General features: G+C 45.9%; 1 protein-coding gene across 2 annotated transcripts in view; it reads right to left on the reverse strand.

The window, feature by feature from the left end:
- Positions 1-1,628: 1,628 nt before the first annotated feature.
- c6h5orf34 (chromosome 6 C5orf34 homolog) overlaps positions 1,629-23,555 on the reverse strand; it is a 50,981-nt gene continuing 29,054 nt past the window's right edge. For both annotated transcript variants that reach the window (XM_078215479.1, XM_078215480.1), the window contains 5 exons: positions 22,996-23,184; positions 17,730-17,860; positions 13,238-13,345; positions 6,931-6,971; positions 1,629-2,033 (listed from right to left, as the gene is read on the reverse strand). In XM_078215479.1, coding sequence (XP_078071605.1) covers positions 1,747-2,033; positions 6,931-6,971; positions 13,238-13,345; positions 17,730-17,860; positions 22,996-23,184 — 756 coding nt within the window. In that variant the 3' untranslated portion in view covers positions 1,629-1,746. The remainder of the gene's footprint in view (positions 2,034-6,930; positions 6,972-13,237; positions 13,346-17,729; positions 17,861-22,995; positions 23,185-23,555) is intronic.

Consider the following 23,555-nt stretch of genomic DNA (forward strand, 5'->3'; position numbering starts at 1 on the left):
ATCAGGAGACATTGCGGCGGGGGAGGGGGGGGGGGTGTGGTTTAGGTCAAACATCAGCCGGGGGGGGAGGTGCTGTTTAGGTCAAACATCAGCCATGATCTTGTCAAACGGTGAAGCAGACTCGAGAAGCTGGTTTATTTACTGCAGTTCCTACTTCCTGGGTTATGTTGCCGGCAGCCTCCCGCCTCCCCACCCAGCTGGGATTTACTGCAGACAGCTTCTCACCAATTGCTTTGGAACAAACTGGTGGACCATTTTAGCTTTAGAATGGTTTGCACGTGATGATCTGTGACACCAACTGCAGGGTTTGTGTGAACCCAAGGGTATCCATTTCAAGACTGGTGCACAAAAGTGTGTTCCTCAAGTATTGATTTTAGTTTCTCTTGTGTATTTCAATAATGGATCTAAAGCAAATTGATCAGGTAGATGGACTGAATAAGGTATAGAATAGTACACATACTCACTGCTCAATATAGCTCGGGGTGTTGTTCACTATTCTGCCAATGAGATGCGAAACAATAGCCTCATCGGCCTGTTTCACTGAAACATTAAGAGATCTTCAAGCACTAAAGATTCTCAGAGTCCTCGGGCCAATATTCCTTCCTCAGCCAGCACCACTAAAAAGATCGATTATCAAGACACTCATCGCGTTACTATTTGTGGGATCTTGCTGTGGACAAAGCAGCTGTTGGCTTTGATCTATATAAAGTAACTTGCCTGAAGTTCTTTTGTATGTTTCTCGGGAGTATATTTTATTTCATATGTCCGGTGCAATTTGTTGATTCCAGCTGGGACGGTGACTCAGAGGGTTAGAATTCGGCAGGTCTGATTTAATGACTCATCCCCATCCCCCAGCAGCCTCCCTCATCTTAAACAATGCACGAGCAAAGGAACTCCACAATATTTTCATCTAGTTTTAACACACTTCTAAATACCTTTGTCGTCTGTGAACAATTATTCCCAACAATCACACAAATACTATTATAACACATAGACTGCTAAAATGTCACAACCTCATCATGTCCAAAAGTGCCTTACAGTCATTAAGGCACTTCTGAATTGCAGTCACTGCTGCATTGTAGGAAACACAAGTTTGTACACAGCAAGCTCCCACAAATAGCAATATATAGAATCCTACAGTGCAGGAGGCCATTTGGCCCATTGAGTTTGCACTAAACACAATCCCACCCAGGCCCTATCCCCACAACCCCATACATTTACCCTAGCTAATCCCCCTGACACTAACATGATAATGATCTTTATTGAAATGCACTTATCAGGATACCGAGAGGAACTTTCCTGCTCTTTTTCAAAATAGCGGCCATGGGATTCTTTACATCCATCCTAGAGGGAAGATGTGGGATGTGGGGGGGGCTATCTTACTGAAAAAAAGACAGCACCTCCAACAGCACAAGGTCCCCTCTGAGTTTTAAACTGGATTCCGTGCTCAAGTCTCTGGGACTTGAACCCAAGACCTTTCGGCTTTAGGGGCGAGAGTGCTACCCATTGAGCCACAGATCCACCGCGAACACAATCGCGCACTACTAACTCACCTGGTGATGAAGCTTCTGAATGAGGTGGAGACTGTTACTGCCTTGGGATCTGGCAGGTTTTTTTTTGAGTGCTTAATAAAATAAAGACTTGGAATCAAGTCGGTAGAAACTCAAGATCAATGCCAAATTCACAATCCTAAAGTGCATGATAGTTTGAGTGTTTCCCACTGCGAAGCAACCATAAGCCTCAGTCTCAGAGACGCAGTCCTTGCTGCACCAGTGGCATGTTTCCAACCCCACCCCATTGTTCTCCCATGACCCCCGAATGCTTTGCCCCTCCCATTTCATTCACACTCCTCTTGTTCACCTCCAGGAGCAGGTCGATGTCTTGGATCGTTTGGCCTGTCTGCCTCAGTGCCATCTCTACACTCTGATTCGTCGCTCCGCGGCAGAGGCTGGGGGTCTCAGTAGGTTGGTGAAGGTCAGGACTGGCGTGCGATGGGGGGCCCTGCTTCAGATAGTTGGAGTTCTCCAGGAGAACTGCAGGCAATCACATTAAAGAAAACTCAAGTTGATCAATTTATCAGAAAAAGAGAAGTGAGAAATCCTGGGTGATGTTAGTGGTCTGTTGACATCAAATATTATATTTCAATTTATTCTGTTGAACTCGTATGGAACAAAATGCAATTTCAACTGTTGTGACTTCCGATGCCTGCCACAGGTCAGCTGACATTTGGGGTTGCAAGCTGGCCAAGCTTCTGCAAGTGGATTACAATGAACAAGCATAGACCACATCCTTGTGGAATGTTGCATCTCCCCTTATCAGGACTTACTCCAAAACAGCGAGGATGATAAAGTCTCACTTTTTGTCTCCAGGGCACCAGAGAACTCACAAAACTGATGATGCACAAAAGTGGTAAAGAACCCCTATCTGCCTCTATTGTATGTCAATGGCTTTGACCACAGAACTCCTTCATCAACATGAACAGACTACCAATTGTTTTCCATTCAATGGCCAATCACAGGACTAAACTCTTTGATTTTTGAAAGTCTTTATGATAAAACCTTGCTTTCTTTGAAGCTGTCTACAGAAGGATCATCTGACGGCAGCAAAAAGATGTTTTCATAAAGATGTGCATGTGTGTTGCAACAGTTGGGATGTGCGTTTACTTTTTCTAATAGTTTAATATCTTTACCTGGATGGGTTTATAGCACAATAAAGATTAATCCTGACTTGTTTAAACTCAAGAAAGCCAGTCAGACTGAATGTTTTGGAATGAGCACTCGGGTACATACTCTGAACTGGCACATTCATCCTTATATTTTAAAACTCTGTTGTGATGAATGAGCAGTGGCAAAGGGGAGTCCTTACACCTGTCCTTAGCTGGTCGCAACAAGGGACATGAACTATACAAAGAGGTAACACCAAACCCATCAGAATAATTAGGGTTGTCAACTCTCCAGGACTGCCCTGGATTCTCCACGAAATGAAGCTTCATCTCCAGGACACTCTTGTGAACAACAAGAGATAATAAGCGACATTCAAAAAAAGTTTTTCTTTTTATTTCCTTTGCATCCTGTTTATTAGCTATAAAAATATTGACGATGAGAGTTATGTGGGGAAATGTCTGAAATTGGCTGAAAGTCAAGAAGTATTTAATTGGCTAACAAAGTCTGTTGGCTTCCCAATGATGTGGAGATGCCGGCGTTGGACTGGGGTAAACACAGTAAGAAGTCTCACAACACCAGGTTAAAGTCCAACAGGTTTATTTGGCAGCACAAGCCACTAGCTTGCAGAGCGCTGCTCCTTCATCAGGTGAGTGGGATTTCAGTTCACAAACAGGGCATATAAAGACACAAACTCAATTTACAAAATAATGGTTGGAATGCGAGTCTTTACAGGTAATCAAGTCTTAAAGGTACAGCCAATATGAGAGGGTTAAGCACAGGTTAAAGAGGTGTGTATTGTCTCCAGCCAGGACAGCTAGTGAGATTTTGCAAGCCCAGGCAAGTCGTGCGGGTTACAGATAGTGTGACATGAACCCAAGATCCCGGTTGAGGCCGTCCTCATGTGTGCGGAACTTGGCTATCAATCTCTGCTCAGCGACTCTGCGCTGTCATGTGTCATGAAGGCCGCCTTGGAGAACGCTTACCCGGTTCATGTCACACTATCTGTAACCCCCACGGCTTGCCTGGGCTTGCAAAATCTCACTTACCGTCCTGGCTGGAGACAATACACACCTCTTTAACCTGTGCTTAACCCTCTCTCCACTCACATTGTCTGTACCTTTAAGACTTGATTACCTGTAAAGATTCGCATTCCAACCATTATTTTGTAAATTGAGTTTGTGTCTTTATATGCCCTGTTTGTGAACTGAAATCCCACTCACCTTATGAAAGAGCAGCGCTCCGAAAGCTTGTGGCTTGTGCTACCAAATAAACCTGTTGGACTTTAACCTGGTGTTGTGAGACTTCTTACTGGGCTTCCCAATTGGCCATGGGTAGGTTGGCCAGTGTGTGGGTGGATGTTTCAGGTGGCGGAGAGTGGGGGCAGAAACTTGGAATGAGAGACGGTGGCTGATGGAATCTCTAGGAATACTCCCATGCAGAGTAGACAACTTATCAACTGCTGGTTGGTCACCAAGCCAGATTTGTGCGCTCAGGTTTGAGTTCCTTACCTCAGGAAGAATGTCAAGGTTATGGAGAGGGTGCAGAAGTGCTTCAGGAAGAGGATGGCAGGGATGAGAGGCTTTAGCAATGATGAAAGACTAAACCAGACAGACATGAAGATAAAAACCATTCAAAAATACAGAGGACAATTACAGCAGGTGACCATTTTTTTCCTACATCCAAACTAACAGTTTGAGGGGCAGTTGTTTTTTAAAATCTATTTATTAGAACATGTTTTCCTCATTCCCCTTCAGAATGAAAGAAAGAGGAAGGTCGGTTCACAAGCTCACCTGAGAGCTCCTCGCCACTCACTAATCCTACCAAAACTGGGGTCAGACACATTACAGATATAGAATTGATCCTAGGTTAAGGGGCAGTCACAGTCTTCTGCCCTATGATGTATTGTACTCCTCGCGAGAAATCTTTCCTGTAAACACCGTTACGTGAATTAAACTGTTTGCCAAAATACAAGTTATACATTCTACTCAAGTAACAACTAAAAACTGCAACACAAGAACAGGAGGCCATTCAGCCTATCAAGCCCCATCCATCCATTCAATTAGATCATAGATGCCTTGGTTCTGTATCCCTTAATACCCTTACCTAGCAAAACAAATAATCAATCTCAGCCGTGGAATTTTGAACTGACCCTGAACTCAGCCAGGGCAGAGTGTTCCTTTGATCAGCTTAAACACTTCCAACTGGACTCTTAATTTATATACCAGAGAAAATACAAGCCAGCCTAGTCTATGCAACCGGTCTTCCTAATTTAACCCCTTTAGTCCCAGTATCATCCTGATGATCCCATTCTGTAAATTGGGAGAGGGGAGTGTGCAGCGGGACTTGGCTGTCCTTGTGTACCAGTCACTGAAGGTAAGCATGCAGGTGCAGCAGGCGGTAAAGGCAGCAAATGGTGTATTGTCTTTCATTGCGAGAGGTTTTGAATACAGGGGCAGGGATGTGTTGCTACAATTATGCAGGGCCTTGGTGAGGCCACACCTAGAGTATTGTGTGCAGCTTTGGTCTCCTTTTCTAAGGAAGAATGTTCTTGCTCTCGAGGGAGTGCAGTGAAGGTTTACCAGGCTGATTCCGGGGATGGAGGGACTGATGTATGAGGAGAGATTGACTAGGTTAGGATTGTTTTCCCTGGAGTTCAGACGAATAAGGGGGAATCTCAGAGATTTATAAAATTCTAACAGGTCGAGACAGGGAGATATTCCCGATGGTGGGGGAATCCAGAACGAGAGGTCACAGTCTGAGGATTCGGGGTAGACCATTTAGGAAGCACTTGAGGAGACATTTCTTCACCCAAAGAGTGATGAGCCTATGGAATTCATTACCACAGGAAGTAGTTAATGCCAAAACATTGAATAGATTCAAGAGGTGGCTGGATATAGCACTTGGGGCAAATGGGATCAAAAGGTTATGGGGAAGAAGCAGGATTAGGCTATTGAGTTGGACGATCAGCCATGATTGTAATGAATGCTGGAGCAGGCTCGAAGGGCCAAATGGCCTCCTCCTATCTTCTATGGTGAAGCTTTGCTGCATCCTTTTCAAGGTAACATCTCCTTTGAGGTGCGGTAGCAGGGATTATGGAAGTGGGCCATTCATGGTCCTATGGTACTCTGACAGACACGGACTACCAGACAATCTCGCCATTCCGTACCAGGGTAGAAGATTTTCTCAAGCTTCGTAGTGGTCATCCAGTTTGGAACATTTGGTCAGTTTGTGACAGATGAATCTCATGCTGATTGATGATAGTCATATAGGATTTGTCCTTGCTAACCACGTGTCGAATATATAATAATCAGAGATCAATCTGGGTCCTGTACACAGTTTCCCTTCATGCTCTGGTTCCTTTCCCCTTTACAGCCTCAGCCTATACTCCTTCAAAACCCCACAATCAACTCCTGGTCCTAGGCTGAGCACCAACACCATTCCCTCACCCCCACCATCCATCTCACTCTCATCCAGCTCCACTCAAGGATCTGATTACTCCTCCACTCCTAGTGGGGGCAGCATGGTGGCACAGTGGTTAGCAGTGCTGCCTCAGTGCCAGAGACCTGGGTTCAATTCTAGCCCTGGGTGACTGTTTATGTGGAATTTTGCTGTGTCTGCGTGGGTTTCCTCCAGGTGCTCCAATTTCCTCCCATGTTTCAAAGATGTGTGGGTTAGGTTGATCGGCCATATTAAATTGCCTCTTAGTATCAGGGGGATTAGAAGGGTAAATACATGGGGTTACGGGAATAGGGCCTGGGTGGGATTGTTGTCAGTGCAGGCTCGATGGGCCAAATGGGCTCCTTCTGCACTGTAGGATTCTATGATATTAGTGACAAAGCAGGATCTTACAGCATGGGCATCCCAGCACCACCACCACTAGTCCCCAACGTCAATCGATGCCTCAGAATCCCTCCCTGCCCAGTTCTGAGCTAACAACACTCTCCAGATTCTCATTAAAAAGTTTCATTATTAGGAGAGATATTAGAAACCAAACAGAAAGACGGTATGAGGAAGGCCAAAGTCGTTAGAGGGAAGACATGAAGAAAGACAGAGAAGGATAAACTTGTATTTATGTAGCACTCTTCATGACCTCGGGACATCCCAAAGCTGTTTACATCCAATGAAATATTTCTGAATTGTAATCGGTGTTTTAATAAAGTAAAATCAAACAAGAGAGACAGTTTTCCCCACAAGCTAAATTAAATCTTACTATTTCGGACCCAGAAATCACCAATAGTGCATTAGAATCAACATATCAAAAGGATACAGTTAAACCTTTGGATTTTTTGAAGTTCTGCAATTACACACCTGGAAAAGACAGAGAGGTTTGTGAAGCATTTCACCCAAGAACGGTGTGGAACATACACTGAATATTAATGCAGCCTGGGTGACCCGAGATCATTGTCTCTTCAAAGCTGTAAGTAACACTTGTGTTCTGAACAGGAATCTCGCTCACCACCTCAGCAGTGGGAAGTGTGGGAGACTATCCTCTGTATTGAGGTAGACAGACTAGTTGAGCCGCATCTAATAATGCACCTTAGATAATTGAGGTACTTCTCAGTGGGTAGGTACAGAGTGTGACACACTTGAGAAGAAGCTTGTGTGGAGGGTAAACACTGGCCTGCACATAGTGGAGGTGTTCCTGATGGTACATTCCATGAGCCACACTGACTGGAAAGATCCTAGGTTCAATTCCTGATGTGTGGCAATTCAGCTGATGTAATGGTACTATTGGCTTCAGTCCCTTTGGGACATGGAAGCAATTGACTCGCTTTCACACTCAAATCTATTATTTAGTTTTTATAAATTTATTCTTCCATGGGATGTGGGTGTCGCTGGCAAGGTCAACATTTGTTACCCATCCCTAGTTGCCATTGAACTAAGTGGCTTACTGGGCCTTTCAGAGGGCTGTGAAGAGTCAATTACATTGCTGTGGGTCTAGAGTCGCATGTAGGCCAGACAAGGTAAGGACGGCAGATTTCCTTCCCTAAAGGACATGAGTGAACCAGATGGGTTTTTCCAATAATCAACGCAAATTGTTATGGTCACCATTACTGAGACCAGCTTTATATTCCAGATTTATTAATTGAATTTAAATTCCACCAGCCGTCATGGGATTTGGACACGTCCCCAGAGCATTAGCCTGGATGTCTGGCTCAGTGACATTCCCACTATACCACCATCTCCATTACCACAATCGTCAGCTGAGGAAAAGATGGGCTGAGGTACAATGACCTGGTGGAGTATGCAGTGTCCAGGCTCACAGTGTAGAATGGACACTGTGCTCAATGGCCACCTGTGGACACACCCCAGTCAGGATCAAAGCCTCCAGAAGCAGAGCTTACAAAGAACAACACAGCACAGGAACAGGCCCTTCGGCCCTCCAAGCCCGCGCCGCTCCCCGGTCCAGGTTTGAATCCTGAATCCAGGATCCCCGCCCAATTTTCCAGCCTATCTACATCCTAATATCCTATCCACCGAGCTGTCCCTCACAGCTACGATGCTTTGTTCATCACAACCTATTAACTCACCCCCACCCCCCCATTCCAGACCATGTGATCTCCAGGGAGAGGCGAAAACCCAGAGTGAAAACCCCAGGGCCAATATGGGGAAAAAAAAAAATCTGGGAAATTCCTCTCCGACCCCTTGAGGCGATCGAAACGAGTCCAGTAGTTCACACTGGCCCTGATCAGAAAATGCTTCCCAACCCTATTCATTTCCACTTCTGCTTTACGAACACAATCTGAATTCCCTGCCCCCGAGACAGGTTCCCAACTATCTGCAGTCTCGCTCTGTACTGGCACCAGCAAGATGATCATAGAATGAAGCCTTGAAACGAGAAACAAAGAACAATGAGCCCGCGCCGTTCCCTGGTCCAAACGAGACCACTCTTTTGTATCCCTCCATTCCCACTCCGTTCATATAGCTGTCTAGATAAGTCTTAAACGTTCCCAGTGTGTCCGCCTCCACCACCTTGCCCGGCAAGACATTCCAGGCCCCCACGACCCTCTGTGTAAAATATGTCCTTCTGATATCTGTGTTAAACCTCCCCCCCTTCACCTTGAACCTATGACCCCTCGTGAACGTCACCACCGACCCGGGGAAAAGCTTCCCACCGTTCACCCCATCTATGCCTTTCATAATTTTATACACCTCTATTAAGTCTCCCCTCATCCTCCGTCTTTCCAAGGAGAACAACCCCAGTTTCCCCAATCTCTCCTCATAACCAAGCCCCTCCATACCAGGCAACATCCTGGTAAACCTCCTCTGTACTCTCTCCAAAGCCTCCACGTCCTTCTGGTAGTGTGGCGACCAGAACTGGACGCAGTATTCCAAATGCGGCCGAACCAACGTTCTATACATCTGCAACATCAGACCCCAACTTTTATACTCTATGCCCCGTCCTATAAAGGCAAGCATGCCATATGCCTTCTTCACCACCTTCTCCACCTGTGACGTCACCTTCAAAGAGCGGTGAACTTGCACACCCAGGTCCCTCTGCGTCTCTACACCCTTTATGGTTCTTCCATTTATCGTGTAGCTCCTCCCTACATTATTCCCACCAAAATGCATCACTTCACATTTATCAGGATTGAACTCCATCTGCCATTTCTTTGCCCAAATTTCCAGCCTATCTATATCCTTCTGTAGCCTCTGACAATGTTCCTCACTATCTGCAAGTCCTGCCAGTTTTGTGTCGTCCGCAAACTTACTGATCACCCCAGTTACTCCTTCTTCCAGATCATTTATATAAATCACAAACAGCAGAGGTCCCAATACAGAGCCCTGCGGAACACCACTAGTCACAGGCCTCCAGCCGGAAAAAGACCCTTCCACTACCACCCTCTGTCTTCTATGACCAAGCCAGTTCTCCACCCATCTAGCCACCTCCCCCTTTATCCCATGAGATCCAACCTTTTTCACTAGCCTACCATGAGGGACTTTGTCAAACGCTTTACTAAAGTCCATATAGACAACATCCACGGCCCTTCCTTCGTCAACCATTCTGGTCACTTCTTCAAAAAACACCACCAGGTTAGTGAGGCATGACCTCCCTCTCACAAAACCATGCTGACTATCGTTAATGAGTTTATTCCTTTCTAAATGCGCATACATCCTATCTCTAAGAATCTTCTCCAACAACTTCCCCACCACGGACGTCAATCTCACCGGCCTATAATTACCCGGGTTATCCTTCCTACCCTTCTTAAATAACGGGACCACATTAACTATCCTCCAATCCTCTGGGACCTCACCTGCGTCCAGTGACGAGACAAAGATTTGCGTCAGAGGCCCAACGATTTCACCTCTCGTCTCCCTGAGCAGCCTTGGATAGATTCCATCAGGCCCTGGGGATTTGTCAGTCTTTATATTCTCTAACAAACCTAACACTTCCTCCTTTGTAAATGGAGATTTTCTCCAACGGTTCAACACTCCCCTCCGAGACACTCCCAGTCAACACATCCCTCTCCTTTGTGAATACCGACGCAAAGTATTCATTTAGGATCTCCCCTACTTCTTTGGGCTCCAAGCATAATTCCCCACTTTTGTCCCTGAGAGGTCCAATTTTTTCCCTAACAACCCTTTTGTTCCTAACGTACGAATAAAATGCCTTGGGATTCTCCTTAATCCTGTCTGCCAAGAACATTTCGTGACCCCTTTTTGCTCTTCTAATTCCCTGTTTGAGTACTTTCCTACTTTCTTTGTACTCCTCCAGAGCTCCCTCCGTTTTTAGCTGCTTGGACCTAACATACGCCTCTCTTTTCTTTTTGACCAGTCCCTCAATTTCCCTGGTTATCCACGGTTCTCGAATCCTACCCTTCCTATCCTTTTTTACAGGCACATGCTTGTCCTGTAGCCCTAACAACTGTTCCTTAAAAGACTGCCACATACCAGATGTGGATTTACCCTCAAACAGCCTCTCCCAATCAAGAGCTGCCAATTTCTGCCTGATCCCACTAAAGTTAGCCTTCCCCCAATCCAACACCTTACCCTTGGGACACCACTCATCCTTTTCCATCACTATCCTAAAGCTAACAGAATTGTGGTCACTATTTGCCACATGTTCCCCTACCAAAACTTTGAAGACCTGACCGGGCTCATTCCCCAGTACCAGGTCCAGTATAGCCCCCTCTCTAGTCGGGCTGTCTACATATTGTTCCAACGAACCCTCCTGTACACATTTTACAAATTCCTCCCCATCCAGAGTCCCTGCCCTCAGCGATTTCCAGTCTATACCAGGGAAATTGAAGTCTCCCACTACAACAACCCTATTTTTCCTGCACCTATCCAGTATCTCCTGACATATCCATTCTTCCACTTCCCTTGGCTGTTGGGGGGCCTGTAGTACACCCCCAACATAGTGACTGCGCCTTTCCTGTTACTAAGCTCCACCCAGAGTGACTCGTTACACGACCCCTCTGAATTGTCCTCCCTCTGCACCACTGTAATATGCTCTCCAACTAATACCGCTACTCCCCCACCTCTTTTGGCCCCTCCTCTGTCTCGCCTAAAACACCTGTACCCTGGAATATTCAGCTGCCAGTCCTGTCCCTCTTTCAACCAAGTCTCTGTCACCGCAACCACATCCAAATTCCTCGTGCGCATTAAGGCCCCAAGTTCGTCTGTTTTACCTGCTACGCTCCTTGCATTGAAGTATAAGCACTCCAGACCTCCAGGCCCAGTGAGGTCATCCTCCCCCAGAGTGCTCTTCTTCTTTGCCAGCCTTGTCCCAGCCCCAAGCTCGTCCCCAGCCTCCACACTTGTAGACCTAATATTTTGATCCCCACCCCCCTGCCATACTAGTTTAAACCCCCCCGAACTGCACTAGCAAAGCTCCCAGCCAGGATATTTGTGCCCTTCCAACTTAGTTGTGACCCCTCCCTCTTGTACAGGTGCCATCCTCTCCTGAAAATTTCCCATTGATCTATGAAAATGAAGCCCTCCCTCCTGGACCAGTCCTTTAGCCAGGCATTCATTTGTACCAACTCCTTATTCTTAGCCTCACTGGCACGAGGCATTGGGAGCAGCCCAGAGATGGCCACCCTAGTGACCCTACTTTTTAACCTATTTCCCAACTCCCTGAATTGCTCTCTTAGGATCCCCCTACTCTTCCTATCTACGTCATTTCCACCAATGTGTATAATGACATCCGTTTCTTTATCTTCCCCTTTTAATATGCCTCCTATCCGCTCGGAGACATCCGTGACCCCAGCACCAGGTAGGCAGACTACCATCCTGGAGTCCCATTCACACCCACAGAATCGCCTGTCTGTGCCTCTAACTGATGCATCCCCCACCACTATCGCTCTCCTAACCCCTCTCTTCCCTTTCCGGGCATCAGAAAGGATTATTCTGAGAGAAGTGAATAACTTAATTTAATAAATTTGTTTCAGTGTTCAGGAGTCAGTGGAGTGTTTTTTAAAAAAAAGTGATACTGAGTTTAGTGTGGGATTGAGGTCACATGGAGAGTAAGGATGGCAGGCTCCCTTCCCTGAGGGACACGAGTGAACATTTACATTCAAGCCAGTGGCTCTGGGATTTGGGGTAGAAGAGATGAAAGTTGGGTGCTGCACCAAAGGAAGAAGTTCTAGTCAGGCCATGGTCTTCATAGCGCAAGCATGGTCAAGTAAGTTGATGGAGACAATGCCATTGTGACAGGTTGAGGGCTGGAGGAGGTGCTGGGGAAGAAGGTTTCGTATTTTTCTCCAGGATTCAGCCATAACCCGGGAGTTGTGGATATTAAAGGAAACAAGAGAGCTTTTGGAAATTGCCTTGTCAGTAGAGAATTTACAAGACTCTGTAACGGAGAAGGGGTAGATGGGAGAGATTCGGATTAGGACAGGTTCAATAAGGACAGATGAATAAATCAGAAGGGAAAAGAAGAAACCCTTAAAAGAATGAGGAGTCAAAAGAGAGAACAAGACTCCATTCTGTAAAACTTAAACCAGAACAAAGATTGAGCTCCCAAATCCAACCACCTCGCCCTTGGTACAGCATCCATGTTAATGAGGACATCATGTGGAGATGCCGGCGTTGGACTGGGGTAAACACAGTAAGGAGTCTCACAACACCAGGTTAAAGTCCAACAGGTTTATTTGGTAGCAAACACCACTAGCTTTCGGAGCACTGCCCTGTTTGTGAACAGAACTCCCACTCACCTGACGAAGGAGCAGTGCTCCGAAAGCTAGTGGCATTTGCTACCAAATAAACCTGTTGGACTTTAACCTGGTGTTGTTAGACTCCTTAATGAGGACATCACCAGGGTAGCATTTTTCAAATGACAGTAAACTGGAAGATGACAAGATGGATATCAGTTAACTGAACAGCAAATCTCGAAGATGTTAGCGGCTCAGAGGAATGACTCTAACTTGACATTTACACTGGGATTTGGGTGGGTGGGATGTACCTCCATAGGGAGAGAGTGTGGATTTTGGATCAGGAATACAGAAAATCTGCCTGTGTCGGTTTGTCAGTTGCTCATTTTGGAGACTTGAGAAATCTGAAGGGTTTCTGCGTGGTCAGGAAGTAATTAAAACCTTAAATTTAAACGCAGATAAGAACAAACTCCTCACCTGTTCTCATTCTGTGTATTTACCCGTGGATTGGGGTGGTCCACTGATGTTTTCCTGCAACTGCCTTCACTCACCCACCGACACCAGTCCATTGCTGCAGTAGTATACCTAGAGAAATCACAGAAAATTAATTTGCTTTATTATTGTCGCATGTATTAGTATACAGTAAAAAGTATTGTTTCTTGCGTGTTATACAGACAAAGCATACCGTTCATAGAGAAGGAAAGGAGAGAGTGCAGAATGTAGTGTTACAGTCATAGCTAGGGTGCAGAGAAAGAAACTTAATATAAGGTAGGTCCATTCAAAAGTCTGACAGCAGCAGGGAAGAAATTGTTCATGAGTCGGTTGGTACGTGACCTCAGACTTTTGTATCTTTTTTTCAACGGAAGAAGGTGGAAGAGAGAATGTCCGGGGTGCGTGGGGTCCTTGATTATGCTGGCTGCTTTTCCACGGCAACGGGAAGTGTAGACAGAGTCAATGGATGGGAGGCTGGTTTTTTGTTTTTTTTTATACTTTTCCAATTCAATCAAATCAAATCCAATTCAGAGTCTCAACAAGTTGAGACATTTCAGATCCAGGCTGACAAGACAGGACGGGAGACCAAAACCACCCTGTCCTGGGCCTGATCTACATGAGTCAAGCTGATTGGAGAAGGGGGAGGATCCTCCTCCAAGACTTGAGCTCATTTGCATCTTAGCCAAAAGGCCGAGATGCCGCTTTTAAAAATTGCTTCATATGACACATATGAAGCCTCAGCGTAACCTAATGACCTCAACCAAGTGCAGGCAATCCATACCGCACTTGATCTTAGCCAAAAGGCCGAGGCTGGTTTGCATGATGGACTGGGCTACATTCACGACCTTTTGTAGTCTCTTGCGGTCTTGAATAGAACAGGAGCCATACCAAGCTGTGATACAACCAGAAAGAATGCTTTCTATGGTGCATCTATAAAAGTTGGAGAGAGTCGTAGCTGACATGCCAAATTTCCTTAATCTTATGAGAAAGTAGAGGCGTTGGTGGGTTTTCTTAACGAAAGTATCGGCATGGGGGAACCAGGACAGGTTGTTGGTGATGTGGACACCTAAAAACTTGAAGCTCTCGACCATTTATACTTCATTCCCATTGATGAAGACAGGGGCATGTTCACCACTACGCTTCTGAAGTCGATGACAATCTCCTTCGTTTTGTTGACATTGAGGGAGAGATTATTGTTGCCGCACCAGTTCACCAGATTCTCTATCTCTTTCCTGTACTCCGTCTCGTCATTGTTTGAGATCCGACCCACTATGGTGGTGTCATCGGCAAACTTGAAAATCAAGTTGATGAGGAATTTGGCCACACAGTCATGGGTGTATAAAGGAGTATAGTAGGGGGTGAGAACACAGCCTTGTGGGGCACCGGTGTTGAGGATGATCGTGGCGGAGGTGTTGTTGCCTATCCTTACTGATTGTGGTCTGTGGGTTAGGAAGTTCAGGATCCAGTCGCAGAGGGAGGAGCCGAGGCCCAGGCCACGGAGTTTGGAGATTAGTTTCGTAGCAACAATTGTGTTGAAGGCTGAGCTGTAGTCAATAAATAGGAGTCTGACATTGATGTCTTTGTTATCCAGGTGTTCCAGGGTTGAGTGCAGGGCCAGGGAGATGGCGTCTGCTGTGGACCTGTTGCGGCGATAGGCGAACTGTAGTGGATCCAGGCAATCCGGGAGGCTGGAATAGATTTGAAGCATTTCATAATGATGGATGTCAGAGCTACCAGACAATAGTCATTAAAGCACGCTGCTTGGCTTTTCTTTGGTACTGGGATGATGGTCATCTTCTTGAAGTAGATAGGGACCTCAGATTGTTGTAAAGAGAGGTTGAAGATATCTGCGAATACCTCCGCTAGCTTATCCGCGCAGGATCTGAGTGCTCATTCGGGTACCCCATCCGTGCCAGTCGCTTTCCGTGGTTGACCTCCAAGAAAGCTGCTCTGACATCTGCAATGGTGACCTCAGATACAGGTTTGTCCGAGGCTTCCAGGGTGGAGGGTGCTCTCGCTGACCTCTTGCTCAAAACGGGGGTAGAATGCATTGAGCTCATTTGGGAGGGGTGCGTTGGAGCCGGCGATTTTACATGCCTTCATCTTGTAGCCTATTGTGTCTTGCAGACCTTGCCATAGTCGGTGGGGGTCCGTGTGGCTAGCCTGGGACTCTAGCTTGGTCCGGTACTGTCTTTTGGCACCTTTGATGGATCTCCGTATATCATTCTTGTATAGGTCAGTGTTGCCAGACTTGAATGCCTCAGACCTGGACTTCAGCAAGCAGTGGATATCCCAGTTCATCCATGGTTTCCGGTTGAGGAACACACGGATTTGCTTCTTTGGCACACTTACTAATGAAGTCAGTTACTGTAGTGGCGTACCCGTTCAGGCTGGCCGCAGAGTTTTTAAATACTGACCAGTCCACTGACTCCAAGCAGCCCTGTAGGAGATCATCCGATTCCTCAGACCAGCATTGCACGACTTTCTTTGATGAATTTTCCCGCTTCAGTTTTTGCTTGTCAGCCGGGAACAGGAGCACAGACTTGTGGTCTGATTTGTCAAAGTGTGGGCGGGCGATAGAGCGGTCGGCATGTTTGATATTTGTGTAGCAGTGGTCTAGGATGTTTGGGCCTCTGGTGGAACAGGAGACGTGTTGGTGGTAACTTGGTAGTACGCGCTTGAGCTTGGCCCGATTGAAGTCCCCGGCCACGATGAACAAGGCCTCGGGATGTTTCGTCTCGAGGCTATTTGTGGTGGTGTAAACGCAAATGAATGCAATGCAGATCAAACAAATCATACACTCACTCCCATCAGCGGTACAGGTCCAGCCCAATCTGCTACCTGCTGTTTTTCTGGTCCTCCTCTCATTAAGGTGTTGGCTCCTTGTTGGTTCTATGAGTACCAGGTTCGCTCGTGTGGGGGAGAGAATGAAAGGGCAGAGCACAGTCTGAGACTCCTCACTCAGGTGCAGGCCAACACCCCAACGGCTCGGAGCCAGTTTTGCAGCCTGTTCTGGTACACTATGCGGCCTTAGCAGATTATACTCCATGATCACCCTCCATGCTCTTGTAGCATCACAACCCCTGGCTCCTACAACCAGCACCCAAGCTCTCTGGATTTGGGTAAGTGGGAGACGTTCCGAAAGGGATAGTATGCCCATTCTGGATCAGAAAACCAAAACTCCAGAAGTGGCTGCAGAATTCTTAGGAGCCGGAATTGAAACATCGAGGCCCAAAGCCCTGGAATTCATTCCTTAAACCTGTCCACCATTCTGTACTCCTTTTCCAAAAGATGTGCTGGCCGTGCTAAATTCTCCCTCAGTGTACCCCAACAGGCACTGGAGTGTAGCGACTAAGGGATTTTCACAGTAACTTCATTGCAGTGTTAATGTAAACTTATTTGCGTCACTAATAAATAAACTTTTAACTTAAAAAACTAAATCTCTTTAAAACCCAAATTTTGTTCACTCCCTCCTCACATCCCTTCTTCTGAATACACTCGTGCAAAGCGCCCGTGGGACTTTTTCCTATGGTGAAGGTGCTAGATTAATGCAAGTTAACTTGCATTATGTACGCCATACATCCTAGCAATCAGCTGAACAAATCAAACAATATGTTTCTTCAATTGTCCATAACAGAGCATAACCCATACTCAACCAGCCCATGCTTGTACAACTCAAAACAAAACGTCAACTGTTAGGTGTGTGTCTGAAATTGGTCAGTACTTGCTGAACAATCCTGAGTATGCTAAAAGCTACTAACAACCTTTTCAAGATAATCAGTCGAGCACATAACATAGCCATTTGCTAAAAGTGACACATGTTCACAAACAGAGATCCATTTTCTGCAAACAAAAGGAATAAGTTCTAGCCTTGCAACCTTTTGAATTAACTGAAAGTATGGGGAGCCTGTAGATTTTCATTGCTTTGTCCATCGCAACAACTCAGCCAATCAGAGCCGAGTTACCAGCCAATCAGGACCCTTTTCCCCTGTTGTACAAATTGTTGTGACTGTCTGAAATTTGGCGTTCTTGCATTTGTCCTGATGAGTGCAAGATGAAAACATGTCAGCGACACGTTTTTCTTTTCAGCAATACTCAAGTTGTTTTGTTGAATGCACATGAAGCTGTTCTGAAACAGGAATCTGACACCACTTAGCACCCTGATCTTGGAAAACAGATCTTCCAAACATCTGCCAACATTCCAGTACAAGCAATTGGGGAGGGACATTGGAGTGATCAGCCATCTCTTCCATGGCAGCGTGTTGAGCTTATGCCCGGAACGCTCCTAAACCAGCACCACTGAGACCAGAGAGAATTTGTAGGGGATGGGGTGTCAGAGCCGTGAATCCAGACAATCCAGTCTCCCATAGCATTGGGTGCTTTCAGGTGGGCCAGGTCATCCCTGTGATATTTGTAATGGTCCATCAAATATTTATTCAAAACACTGTCAAATATTTAAAATGTAGGTGACTCTTACCCCTCATATACTCCAGCAGAATGCATTGATATCAACTTGGAGGATCCACCTGGGAACAGTAACTGACAGCAACCAGACATCAGATTTGTTTGTGTCTCACTGAGTACCGCAGGAGCACGCACAGGTTTCCACTGCTCAAAGAGAAAAAGGGAGGTGTGATTATGGAAAATTGCATTATTACATCGCCTCATGAACCACCATCTGTCTGTACTGTTTAATATTCTGCACTATCCTCATGGATCAACTGATTTCCACCAGGGTAGGAATAGGAGAATTAATAACTGGCCTCGGTATCTCCAAATTAGTGAAAAACATAAATCAGACAATGTTCTCAATTTGATTTGATTTATTATTGTCACATGTATTAGTATAAAGTGAGAAGTATTGTTTCTTGTGCGCTATACAGACAAAACATACCATTCATAGAGAAGGAAACAAGAGAGTGCAGAATGTAGCGTTACAATCAAAGCTAAGGTGTAGAGAAAGATCAACTTAATGCAAGGTAGGTCCATTCAAAAGTCTGATGGCAGCAAAGAAGAATCTGTTTTTGAGTCGATTGGTACGTGACCCTCAGACTTTTGCATCTTTTTCCCCGATGGAAGGAGGTGGAAGAGAGAATGTCCGGGGTGCATGGGGTCCTTAATTATGCTGGCTGCTTTTCCGAGGCAGCGGGAAGTGTAGACAGAGTCAATGGATGGGAGGCTGGTTTGAGTGATGGGCCAGAACGCCAAACAACAACTCCTGTGAGAAGTCAAATAGGATTATGTGCAGCTGAGAGGAGCTATACTGCCATTAAGGAGCCGTGCCCAGGCCCAAATGTGTCAATGTCCAGCAGCTAATTGGGGAGGGGAAGCCTTGGATAGCATCAGGAACTGGACAAATTTCCCCTTCCCTGACCTAGGGCCAGAGTCCCCTACTCCCGAGATACCCCAGTGGAAACTGGCCCGTTCAACACAAACCACTTTAAAATTCTGATTCTTTTAAATATTTGACACAGTGTTTTGAGTAAGAATTTGATGGACCATTACAAATATCACAAGGATGACCTAGTGCACCTGAAGGCACACTTGCTTTCACAAAGGCAGGGTGCTCTGAGGTACTTTACAGCCAATGAAGCATTTTCCACAGCAAGCTTCCACACAAAAATGAAATAAAAAACAGAAAATGCTGGAAAATCTCAACAGGTCTGACAGCATCTGTGGAGAGAACAGAGATAACGTTGGGACCTTTCCCTCCAGGACACCCTCACCCCCATCCCTTGCAATCGTAATAGGTGCAATATCTACCCCTTTACCTGCTCCCGCTCCCCATCCAGGGGCTTCTTTTCAGATGAAGCAGCACTTCACATGTACCTCCTTCAATCTGGTCTAATGGGTTCGCTGCTCCCAATGCGGTCTACTCTACACCGGAGAGACCAGATGCCGACTGGGTGACCGCTTTGCTGAACACCTTCGGTCTGTCCGCAAGTAGGACCCAGACCTTCCTGTCGCTTGCCACTTCAACACACCACCCTGCTCTCCTGTCCACGTGTCCATCCTTGTCCTGTTGCAATGTTCCAGTGAAACCCAACCCAAACTGAAGGAACAGCACCTCATCTTCCGATTGGGCACTTCACAGCCTTCCGGACTGAACACTGAGTTCAACAACTTCAGAGCCTGAACTCTCTCCTCCACCTTCACCCTATTTCCATCAATTATTCCTTTTTAAACTTTAATTTATTTAAAATGTATTTTCATTTCTTCCATCGATTCATTTTTCAATTCCTCTACTTTTTTAAAATCCCGCTTTCCATCCTTTTTCCCTTACCACTGTTATCCCTCCCCCATCCCACTGGGGCCATCTGTTACCTGTTTCAGGTTGTTCTTTGACATGTTGCTGACCTCTGTTCTGCTGTTTACACATTCTGATCTCTTAATGTGCCGCAATCGTCACCCTTCTTAGCCATGACCATGACAATTAGCCATCATTTGCATTCCCTTTGTCTTTTTGTCCATGACATCTTTGTCAATATCTCTCTTGCTCCACTTCTATCCATTCCCCCCAGCCAACGCCCCCCTCCCCCACAATGGTATAAATCTCATCCTGTTTTCAATTGTCTTCAACTCTGACAAAGAGTCATCCAAACTCGAAATGTTGACTCCATTCTCTCTCCACAGATGCTGTCAGACCTGCTGAGATTTTCCAGCATTTTCTGTTCTTTTTCAGATTCCAACATCCGCAGTAATTTGCTTTTATGAAAAATAAACAGATAATTTTTTTTAGTGATATTGGTTAGGGTATTGACCAGGTCACCAGGTAGAGCTCCGAGGGGCAGAGAGTGCAATATCTCAATTTGAAAGGCAGCATCTTTGATAGTGCAGCATTCCCTCAATAATGCTCTGAAATGTCAATCGGATTCATTGCTCAAGTCTCTGGAGTGGGTCTTCAACCCACATCCTCTTTTCTCAGCTGTGAGTGTGGTAGCAATTTGAGGAAGTGCTTTCACACAAGTTGTGGCTTTTGGCCTCATATCACAATTTACCAAATCATCCAAACTAATAGTGGTTGGAAATAGTGTGGTGTCAGAGGTGCCACCTTTGGGATGAGGTGTTAAATGGAGGTCCCTATCTGCCTGATGAGTTGGAGGTTAAAAACCAAAAGATGGCAGGTATATGGGGAGGACGACAAAACTGGTTGAGGTGAGTTCTCATCTGAATCAATTTAATAGATTCATTGGAAAGATGGGCAACAGGAATTAGCCCAAGTGAAAAATAAAAGAAATTAGAGCGTCTGGGGAGGAGGATAAGGTTTAGTTTTAATTTATTTATTAGTGTCACAAGTAACCTTACATTAACACTGCAATGAAGTTACTGTGAAAATCCCCTAGTCGCCACACTCCGGCACCTGTTCAGGTAAACTGAGGGAGAATTTAGCACGGCCAATGCACCTAATCAGCACGTCTTTTGGACTGTGGGAGGAAACCCACAGGGAGAACATGCAGACTCCACACAGACAACGACCCAAGCCGGGAATCAAATCTGGGTCCCTGGCGCTGTGAGGTAGCACCACTGTGCCGCCTACTACCTGGTGAACTCATTGTGATGCAAGTATGAAATGGTACAGATAATGGCAAACTGGACAAAACTGGATGGATTATTTGGAGGCGAATGTCTAGTGGTATTATCGCTAGACTATTAATCCAGAAACTCAGCTAATGTTCTGGGGACCTGGGTTCAAATCCCGCCATGGCAAATGATGGAATTTGAATTCAATAAAAAATAAATGGAATTATGAATCTACTGTTGACCATGAAACCATTGTTGATTGTCGGAAAAACCCACCTGGTTCACTAATGCCCTTGAGGGAAGGAAATCTGCCAACCTTACCTGGTCTGGCCTACATGTGACTTCAGAGCCACAGCAATGTGACCAAAGAGGTGGATGAGGGTAAAGCAGTTGATGTGGTGTATATGGATTTCTGTAAAGCGTTTGATAAGGTTCCCCACGGTAAACTATTGCAGAAGATACGGAGGCATGGGATTGAGGGTGATTTAGCGGTTTGGATCAGGAATTGGCTGGCTGTAAGAAGACAGAGGGTGGTGGTTGATGGGAAATGTTCATCCTGGAGTTCAGTTACTAGTGGTGTACCGCAAGGATCTGTTTTGGGGCCACTGCTGTTTGTCATTTTTATAAATGACCTGGATGAGGGCGTAGAAGGATGGGTTAGTAAATTTGCGGATGACACTAAAGTCGGTGGAGTTGTGGACAGTGCGGAAAGTTGTTGCAGGTTACAGAGGGACATAGATAAGCTGCAGTGCTGGGCTGAGAGGTGGCAAATGGAGTTCAATGCGGAAAAGTGTGAGGTGATTTACTTTGGAAGGAGTAACAGGATTACAGAGTACTGTGCTAATGGTAAGATACTTGGTAGTGTGGATGAACAGAGGGATCTGGGTGTCCATGTGCATAGATCCCTGAAAGTTGGCATCCGGGTTGATAGGGTTGTTAAGAAGGCGTACGGAGTGTTAGCTTTTATTGGTAGAGGGATTGAGTTTCGGATCTGTTGCAGCTGAACAAAACTCTGGTGCGGCCGCACTTGGAGTTTTGCGTACAGTTTTGGTCACCGCATTATAGGAAGGATGTGGAAGCATTGGAAAGGGTGCAGAGGAGATTTACTAGGATGTTGCCTGGTATGGTGGGAAGGTCTTATGAGGAAAGGCTGAGGGACTTGAGGTTGTTTTCGTTAGAGAGAAGAAGGTTAAGACTTAATAGAGGCATACAAGATGATCAGAGGATTAGATAGGGTGGATAGTGAGAGCCTTTTTCCTCGGATGGTGATGGTTAGCACGAGGGGACATAGCTTTAAATTGAGGGGTGATAGATATAGGACAGATGTCAGAGGTAGGTTCTTCACTCAGAGAGTAGTAAGGGCGTGGAATGCCCTGCCTGCAGCAGTAGTGGACTCGCCAACAGTAAGGGCATTTAAATGGTCATTGGATAAACATATGGATGATATTGGAACAGTGTAGATTAGATGGGGTTTAGATTGGTTTCAATGGTTGGCGCAACATCGAGGGCCGAAGGGCCTGTACTGCGCTGTAATGTTCTATGTTCTAATGTGGTTGATTCTCAACTGCCCTCTGAACAAGGGCAACTAGGGATGGGCAATAAATGCTGGCCAGCCAGCAATGCCCATGGCACATGAATTAATAAAAAACAACTAGAAGTGTGAGCTCAATGGGCCAAATGGTCTTTTCTCACTATTGACTATTTGTTGATTCTTAAATCCAGATGCCTATAATTACAAAACATACTGCATACAGACTTATAAATAACACGAAGTGTCACACAAGGTTAGAGGACAACATTGCTCTTTTCTCTTCCCACCCAAATTCACAATTCACAATTGTGGGCGGCACAGTGGCTCGCACTGCTGCCTCAGCACCAGGGACCTGGGTTCGATTCCCGACTTGGGTCACGGTCTGTGTGGAGTCTGCACGTTCTCCCCTTGTCTGCGTGGGTTTCCTCCGGGTGCTCTGGTTTCCTCTCAGTCCAAAGATCCGCAGGTTAGGTGGATTGGCCGTGCTAAATTGCCCCTTCGTGTCAGGGCAGATAGCTAGGGTAAATGCATGGGGCTATGGGGATAGGGTCTGGGTGGGATTGTGGTCGGTGCAGACTCAATGGGCCGAATGGCCTCCTTCTGCACTGTAGGATTCTACGATTCTATGGACCACAGACGCTGTACGGCTGTGCGGAGGAATTCTACATGCTGTACATACTGATCGACTGACCTGTAATGAGGTCCTCGCCTCTTCCCTGTGTTGAGATCCAAAGTCCCAGGATGTGTTCAGTCTCATGCCATCACAGAAATGGATGTGGACCTGCCCATCAGAAAATGCTGAAAATCTTCCGACGTTCCGTACCACCTGCTCATCCAGGAGAACTGGAAGCTGGCTGGGAGCTCCTGGCTGGCACAGCTCCTTTACAGAGAACAGAATAGTCACACAGGTGGCTCACTGAGGAATCCTTGCTTCTTCCTGAAGCCTACTGCATCCACAATGAAACCACAAGCATATTCCTAATGAACAGGGAATTGTTATTAAAAAATTCATTGAATCAGCAACCTTCAACTATTTTTTTTAAAATAAGAATACAACAGGCCGTGCTCATCTTAATTTATCTATTCAGAGACATCCTCCCTAGGTCTTACCAGAAATTCCAACCTTTAAGAAAAATTGAACAATTTTTTCCTGTTTGGAACAGAGAAGACATAGAGGTGACCTGATTTTGGTGGGGGAGAGGTCTTAAATATGAATGATAGACGTGGAGAAAATATGTTTCCACTTGTGGG

The sequence above is a fragment of the Mustelus asterias genome, chromosome 6 (genome assembly GCF_964213995.1).
Source record: "Mustelus asterias chromosome 6, sMusAst1.hap1.1, whole genome shotgun sequence".
Taxonomy (NCBI): Eukaryota; Metazoa; Chordata; class Chondrichthyes; order Carcharhiniformes; family Triakidae; genus Mustelus; species Mustelus asterias.